The 8,739-nt window shown below is 34.6% G+C and overlaps 1 protein-coding gene across 1 annotated transcript; it reads left to right on the top strand.

Annotated features, from left to right (window-relative positions):
* The first annotated feature begins 468 nt into the window (after positions 1 to 468).
* LOC128672549 (protein sidekick-1-like) lies at positions 469 to 7,325 on the top strand. The gene is given in 18 exon segments (XM_053749776.2): positions 469 to 713; positions 1,727 to 1,919; positions 2,582 to 2,685; positions 2,821 to 2,974; positions 3,063 to 3,267; positions 3,406 to 3,592; positions 3,672 to 3,796; positions 3,880 to 4,014; positions 4,095 to 4,292; positions 4,368 to 4,665; positions 4,742 to 4,857; positions 5,057 to 5,268; positions 5,540 to 5,700; positions 5,780 to 5,926; positions 6,053 to 6,201; positions 6,365 to 6,439; positions 6,441 to 6,808; positions 7,104 to 7,325. Coding segments are annotated over 18 exon segments (3,009 nt in total). The 5' UTR covers positions 469 to 613; the 3' UTR covers positions 7,186 to 7,325.
* The last annotated feature ends 1,414 nt before the right edge of the window (positions 7,326 to 8,739 follow it).

Genomic DNA, 8,739 nt, shown 5'->3' with positions numbered 1-8,739 from the left:
TTTTAGTAGATCATTATTGTGGTATTTAGAGATATAGTAATTACTTATTTAACATAAGTCATATCTTGTTTGAAGTCAATTACTGAACATGTATACTTCACTGGAATTTATCACTACATTTTTCAATGTAAGTGCTCATAATTATGAGCACATAATTTTCCAGCCAAAAAAAATCAACTAAGTATTAAAAACTTTTTAATTAAAGCGAAACTTCATTAATATGGCATGTAAATTCCTCAAATTTTCACTCGAACACTGAAAAATTCCACTCGAATATTTAAAAAGCATTAAAAGGCGGCAGTGCCATGCCAATTAGTAAAATATGCACGGACTGAAGTCCAAAATCATCATCGAGCTTGTCCGAGCTCCAATCCGCAAAGCTGCACTGAGTCGGCGCGAAATGACAACTTTAGAGTGGGGGGCAGTAACCCCACGGCATGCGCGCGGGGAGGTTGTGTCGCTCATCGCGGAAATACATCGCGATGTCGGAAAACTCGGTGAAATTTTCAACAATCGCGACTTGAAAAAAATTGGCAACACTGTTTTTTTTTATAGAAATGAGAAGTTGCAGTGAACATAGTGTGCACATTGACGGTAATCAGTAGTGTCAAGTATGGTCGCGGGACCAATTAAAACTGATAAACGAGGATGGAACCAGTTCATGGGAGTCTTTATTTTGCATCTTTTGTTCAGTTTTCCATATGCGGCAAAAGGTAAGTGAAAATAAAAATCTTAATGAGCATAATCTTAATCAGCAACTTGGAGACTTTTTTTTATTTTAATACTTAGTAATGCTGAAAGATTTATTGGTTTATACGATTTTGCAACTTGACACTCTGATTGAATTTTTTTTTCAATGAATACAGCTATATTCATCAGCAACAAACTATTTGCACTCAACTGAATGCTTGAATAGGTGTTTGCTAATAAGTGTCTACAATTTTTTTAAATAAGGTACATTATAAATCGAAATCGAATTATAAAAGTGTGTATAATTTAAAATCACAACAGTAACGAAACAATAATGAATATTTAAATTTCTTTTGTTTTATCTAAAAGGCTAAGCGTTTTTTATTCCTTCATGCCCTTATCATAGTCCTTGCCGACCCATTGTTGTATCAAAGGGAATGTATAAACAGGTGTTATTTACTGTTCATAATTATCCTTTATTGTCATTCCACGACGCGTAGCCATTGTTTACAATTCAAATAGGCTTCGTCTCCATGATCCATCGTCTATCCTTTTCCAAAGGTACGATCAAATTGTAATCTCCGAAATTAAATCTTTTGAAAGAGTCATTTTTTATGCAAACGCATGAAAGTTGTGCTAATACGTAAAATAGCATGGGTGAAATATTGTAACAATCATTTACCTTGTCTTTTTTAGGAGTCATTTGTCATTTCACGTGTACGAATATAAATTAACCCGTGTCAACCTAAATCGGAACAAATTTTAATTACATAGATTTTTTCGTTCGGATAATTGTAATTAAACGTTTATTGTCGACAATGGGCGCTCACATTTTTGATGACTTTAAACTAGCTAAGTATTTTCTGCAATAGGGATGAGACGGATCATTTCCAGATATCAATTATTATAACGATAACTAAAAATAGGAATGTAATGAATGTTTAACCTATTTACTGTATATTCGAACAGTCTGAAGCTAACTCAATTTTAGTCCATGTATGTTTATTATTACCATAACCACCTTGTTTCCATGAAGCCCAAAGCCGCGCACCTCGAATCAAAGAGCATCCTGCTGACACGATAGTTGGGAGAAGTGAACCGGCGACACTACGGTGCGTGTCTGAAGGCAAGCCAAAGCCCACGATCCAGTGGTATAAAGATGGGGTGCCGCTTGCCCCTACAGATCACCCTCATAGGGTGCTGCTTGAAGACGGATTGCTATTTCTTAGGTAAGCTTGTGTAATAAATACAAATGTAGCTTACGTCGATGATATTATTGTGTTACGGTAGTGGAAATCAAGTTCATGGATGTGCTATATAATTCTTGAAGAGCTATTGAAAGGACAAATATTATTCATAAGATTGATTTCTGTCACAAAATTTAATCATTACAATAACTTTTAGGAAGTACTTTTTAAAATCTAGTCTGTAGGTGTTGTGTCCCACTGCTGGCCAAAGGCCTCCCCCTTATTTTTCCACTCATATCTCTCCATAGCAACTTCTGGCCATTATATTAACACTTTTCTATTAGCATTTTAAAATATTAATGATTAAAGTTACTTAGAATAAATTGAAACAAAATTTACGTCAGATATTGATCAAATTTAAAAACAATTTATGTACCCAAATTAAAGTTATGGTACCGCGTTTAAATAAATTGCAACAAACTTAGGTAGTATCACAACAGAACTGTCCCAAACGTCTTAATTTACTGCAGTAATGATAATTTTATAGCAGCATAAAATATTTGCTTCAGACCGATTTCGCTACTGAAATATTTACACAGTCCCTTTCGTGAGCAAACGATAATGTTCGAAGTCTGAAAATTGTTTTATGGCAGTTTTATGTTCTGCTTTACTACTTGAGGGCTAATTAAGTTGTTACCTTGTAGGGTTATGCGTGGTAAAAAGGAAAGCGATGAAGGTGTATACTGGTGTGTAGCAAGAAATTCAGTTGGCGAGGCAGTTAGCAAGAACGCCACGCTAACGATTGCAGGTAATGCTAATTTTTCTTTCTGTAATTAGATGAGCTAACATAATTAATGTTACAACTTCATATATGATTGCTGACTAGTTTCGATAACGGAATATGGTTGTGGAAGGCAATAATAGACTTCTAATATGATTGCAGTTTTACGAGATGAATTTAGAATTGAACCACGTGATGTCAAAGTGGCTAGTGGAGAACCAGCGTTACTTGAATGTTCATCACCTAAAGGTGGACCTGAACCTTCCGTACATTGGACTAAAGATGGCCAAAGTTTAGATACTGAAGTTAATGGAAGGTAAAACTATACTCTTGCTCTATAAAGAATAAAGTTACAATATCTTGTAACAGTTTGTCCATTTTCACACGTCAATATACGTTTCCAGGATATCCGTAGTGAATGGAGGTAATCTAAAAATACTGGAAAGTCTTCCATCAGATAGCGGTGTGTATCGATGTGTAGCATCAAATGTGGCAGGAGAAAGGCAATCGCGTCCTGCAACGTTACTCGTGTTACGCAGACCACATTTTCTAGTGAAACCTAATAATATAACGGCGCTAATAGGCCAGAACATCGAGTTTCATTGCCAAGTAAGTTTACAGCGGTATCTTATTTCGTTGCTTTGTTACATTCCTTGCCTATAATAAAAGCTTAGCTTGTAATGCAAAATTATAAAAGCTACGTTTATGCTATCACAATAGGTCAATTTACCACGATTTACATTTTAGGCATCACCAGAGTCTGATGTATCAGTAACTTGGTCACGTGATAATGGATCATTGTCGCCGTACGCAATTATTCGCCGAGGGTCTCTGAGAATTGATCGAGTGGTTGCTTCAGATGCTGGCGCCTACACTTGTCGCGCTGAAAGTCAAGCCGGATCTAGCGCTACAACTGCTATATTAACAGTCAACAGTAAGATAATAAATTTACTTGACTTAGTATTAAAGTGTATATTTTAGTCATTTTTACTGATAACTTATTTTTTATACAGCATTACCCTATTTTACAAGAGTCCCATCAGACCAAACAGTATGGGAAGGAGAAGCGGTATCGTTTCCTTGCGAAGCTGAGGGTTCACCAAAACCAGTTGTATTTTGGACAATGGAGGGTTCTCAAGTAAGTAAACCTATGTTATCTTTAAATTGCATTAATCAAGTCAACTAATAATATTTTTGTTAAATAAAAATGTAATTGTTTAGGAACTAGTATTTCCAAAATCAGCTCATGGTACGGGGTCATTGTATCTGGATCGGGTATTAACACAACATGCTGGCAGATTGACATGTGTAGCAGTAAGCGCTGCAGGCAGTGCTTCACATACAGCAACTCTACAGGTAATTTATAAAGTCTGATTCATTGCATTATTTTTTATCTCAGTCAAATTGATATAACTCTATCATAAAAAAAATTGTAGGTGTTAAGAAGAGAAGCAAATTCATTTAAAGGGGATCCAGAACTTTCAACTCCTCAAACTGAATTGAGTAAACCACAAAACCATCCTCCGATGACTCAATATGAACTTGTACAAGCTCGGCGATATTTACAACAGGATGTCTTAGCACTAAGACGAGTGGAAGGAATCTCATCGACTACGCTTAAAATAGTTTGGGATGTAAGTTTTATATCTCGATTGTCTAAAATTAAACAATGAGTTGAAGACTTTCTTAATACTGAATATTTATTCCAGGTTATGACTGACTATAATGAATATCTGGAAGGTGTTAAAATATGGTTTAATGGGACATCGCTAAACAAAAAATATTTAATACACAATGCTAACAATTCGAATGATACTGACGATTCATTAGCCAATTTTATTAAGTACGAAAACTTTTCAATGACCACAGTCCACAATAGTGGATCATCTAGTCATATTCTCACAGGGTTATTACCGTATGCACAGTACGACGTGTTTTTGATGCCATTTTACAAGTTATTACTAGGCAAGCCATCCAATATGAAGACTGGATTTACTGAAGAGGATAGTAAGTATGCAAGTAAATTGCATGTAGTTTGTTTAGAAGTAAATTTCCTGAATTTAATATCACGACTACTTTTTAGTCCCAACGGCGCCGCCGCAAAGCCTTTCAGCCGGAGTGATAAATGCGACGTCAGCGTGGATTCGCTGGGATCCGCCTCCCGTACATACTTGGAACGGTGAACTTTCTGGTTACTTGGTTAGTACTTTTACACTGCAAACTAGATCCATTTATTTACCTATCGAAACTTGATCAAACTAGCAACACTTGTTACTTTTGAGTTTGGTTATTTATGTTATAAATCTCTTTAAAACATAAATAACCAAACTCGAAAGTAACAAGTGTTCTCAGCTTGATAGGATAACATGTACTAACTTTGGTGAAACTTTTATTTAAGATTGAAGTAAGGGTTGGTGGAAGTCCTGGTGGTAAGGTGGTTGGGCAGATGTCTTTGGGAGCTCGGACTCGAGCAGCTGCAGCTAGTTCATTGAGGGCTGGAGGACGTTATGTAGCCCGGGCAGCCGCGGTTACTCGCCGAGGTCATGGGCCTTTTAGCCTACCAGCTCAAATACATATGGTTCCTACGCAAACACAAAGGCATTATGTTCAGTAAGTTTCGAAATGTCACATCTTTAATTTTTATTTATTTACTTTACACATAAAACTTAACTGTTATTACTCTAGCTAGCTCTCACAAAATGTTTGTAAGTCATAAAAAAATTAAATAAGTACAAACATGTAGATATTAAATTAATTCCTATGCTATATTGAAAAAATATAATAAAAAGGATCTCGTTATGAACCCTATCCATCTAGGTAGATATAGTACATCTATTAAAATTTATGTTTTCCCAACAATAGATACCATGTCCTGTTTCAGGACTGAGCCAGCGAGAGACAAAGCAATATTGTCTATGTTCCAAGAAACGTGGCTTTTAGCTCTATGTGTAGTGTTACTAGTCTTGATTGTAATCGGAAGCGCAGTTATAGTCTTCATTCGACGAAGAAATACAAAGCAGAGAAAAAGTCAAAATAATACTGGTGAGATACTTGTTACTTTTAGCAATATTGTTATTAATGATAGGATATATTTTTTTTTAATATTCCATTTATTTTTCAGATAATTTTATTTCTGGTGCTGCAATTGCAAACGCTCAACAATGTTTGTTAGGAAAAGAAGCGGTGTGGCTCCGAGAACGGCCATTGTATGAAGGTTCGAACGAACCTAGAATAGAAATTTTAAATTGCCATCAAAGTCTTTTACATGGTAAGGAATTACTTGTCAATTAGAACTTCTATGAATCACGTAATTTTGGAATTATTTTCAAGATGTCACGTTAATGTACCATCGATTTAAATGCTTGTATATTTTAGTTTGTTTACTATTTCATAGGTGGACATTCCATAGGGACAATGGCTATGGAAGCAGAGTACACGTTGCCACAACATCCGCACATGAACGCAATGCCTCAAGAAGAACACAGGAGAATCGCACCAGAGCCGTACGCTACAAGTGCCATATATACTGAACTAAATTACAGGGTTGGTAAATTGAAAAATAGACCAGATCTTTTACCAATATAAATGACAATCCAATCCATATAATTTTATCGATAACATATTATTATTTTCAAAACCTCAATATTTTCACTTTAATATATTGTTTTCAACTGAACACTGAAATAGCGTTTACAATTTGTTTTAGGATCACACTGACGCAGAAGATTCTTGTGTGAAATGTGCCATAAGTCCAGGTTCCTATGATAACAGCATGGTACCTACGATCCTATGAAAGTAATCAATATTCCAATGAAGAATGTTCGACATGCTGTAGAAGTAGTAGCTCCACTTTAACTAAAGAATACAGTGAAATGACTAAATGTGGAAATGACGATGAAGTTCAAGATATGTCAATGGAAGATTGTCCATCTTGTAAAACTAATCACTCGAGATCATCAAGCCATCATGATGCTAATAAAGAGTGGGCTGTGGCTGAATTAGATTATGATTATCCTCAATGGCATTGGTTGGGGAAAGAAAACAGTTTTCGACAAGGAACGCAAGATATGAATCGTTCTAACACGGGAAGGAGTGAAGAAAAATGTAGGATGAATCTATGCGATATATTGCCGCCACCGCCATATGAAAGGTGAGTTGTTTAAGTTCTTCTATGTCTCGACCGTAATGGACAAATTTTAGTTTTTTATGAAGTGAAAACTTCTTTAGCGGCGTTGTACACTTTTTGTGATGGGTAAAAAATGTTAAACTCGTCAGGTCACGTGACCGAAAATTCGTAAGCCGTCAAAAATTCATAATCAAGTTATCATTTCTGCCGGCACTCTCGGAGTGTAATCCGTTTTTGCAAAGTCTTTTTTTTTTTTCATAATTTTATTTTCAAAGAGGATATTTTCATTTACAATGTGACAATATTTGATTGTCCACAGAGAAACAGACTACAGAGAAATGCGTGCATTCGGCAACCAATCGGGCGCATCAGCATGTTCTAGCCATTCATATAGAAGCTAATTCGATTTCCATCGACAATATTGTAAACAAATATCATTAGTACGTAATTCAAGCAATAATAAACTAGTAAATTGTAAATATGTAAGAAAGATCTCTGCATTATATTGAATGTTATGGTTAAATTGGAAGACCGTTACACCAACTTAATTGATCGATTCTGTATACAAATTAATTGCCATGACCATGTTTCATTACATCTTACACTTTACGATTGACCAATAAAAATTATTCATGGTTAATTTAGCTGTATAAAAGTAATGAAGGCAATTTGTATTTTCACTGATATCATGCGTCATGTCAAATATTTTATGGTGTCTATTTATATGATTCCGATACGGTGTAACGGGAGGAATCGTAGCTAACTAAAGTGGATGTGTTTTATGAATAGACTGCTGTAATTTAGGCTATAAATTTCATCTTTCTCTAGTGACTGTGATATAGTATAATTTCTTTTTCAATTCTTTTGTAAATATTTCGAAATGTTTGATATCCTTATACAATTTTATCATTGATTTGTATGAACTTATTTATTGTGTGTAGCCGATTAGTAAACGGAACCAATACGAATTTGAAATCCATCTTTTGAATCACAGTTGTAAGTGTTTTTGTACTGAAAATATTCCTATACAGTCTACTTATGGATTGTAGGTAACATTTCTCAAAACAATCAGCATTATTAAAACTTTACATTTCTAAGTATAGTTGTTTCATTTAAGAATCGAAACCTAAGTACGCAGAAATAAACTTGTGTCACTCTATGTAAGTGTAGATTGGTGCGAGTCTATCTGGAACTTACAAAAATCATTTTTACTAAAACATTTCACAACATAATAAAAAAATTCTTGAATCAAAATAAAATTAACTTAAACTACGGATGATAATCATTAAGCTTCCGCTTTTAGCGGACACTCGACGAAAAAGAAGATTCATTGTTGTAACAGCTATATAGCACTGCAGTACTGTGTCCGCCAGTGTGATGTCCATTCTTTAAATAGAAAACTGACTGAGTCTTTAAAATGCAACAATTCATCGATGTTTTTCCAACCCATCTGGGTTGCATCGTTGACTTTACGAGACGTTTACAACTCGAACAACACAGAGAATTGATTGGCCAATAGGCTAGGCGTCATTTCCGTGAAGCTTCAGTGCAATTAAATCATTTTATGCGCAGTAAATGTGGAAATTGCCATATTGAAGAAGAAAAGGAGGATTCTCGCGTACCTAATTGTACTTTCTACATAAATATATTTACGGGTTTAACAATTTAAACAGTAAATCTTATTCTAAACTTAAGTTTTATGTATACTGAAATATATATAGCATGTTTTTCTAAATTATAAGGTATATATTATTATTTTATATTTCGTTCGGATCTATTTTTAGTGGTAAGTGCTTGTCACTATTAGAGAACAAATATCGTAAAATTGGCACACAAGTGCCCGAATACTGTTAATATGTTCATTTATAAATAAACGTATGTTGTTCTTTTTATAAAAAAGAACATTACAATGTTCATAAAACTTCATCTATAAAATTTCATTTATAAAATTTCAT

The sequence above is a fragment of the Plodia interpunctella genome, chromosome 9, assembly GCF_027563975.2.
Source record: "Plodia interpunctella isolate USDA-ARS_2022_Savannah chromosome 9, ilPloInte3.2, whole genome shotgun sequence".
Classification (NCBI taxonomy): domain Eukaryota; kingdom Metazoa; phylum Arthropoda; class Insecta; order Lepidoptera; family Pyralidae; genus Plodia; species Plodia interpunctella.
The sequence above is the reverse complement of the archived record's forward strand: the minus strand, read 5'-3'. Positions and strand labels throughout refer to the sequence as shown.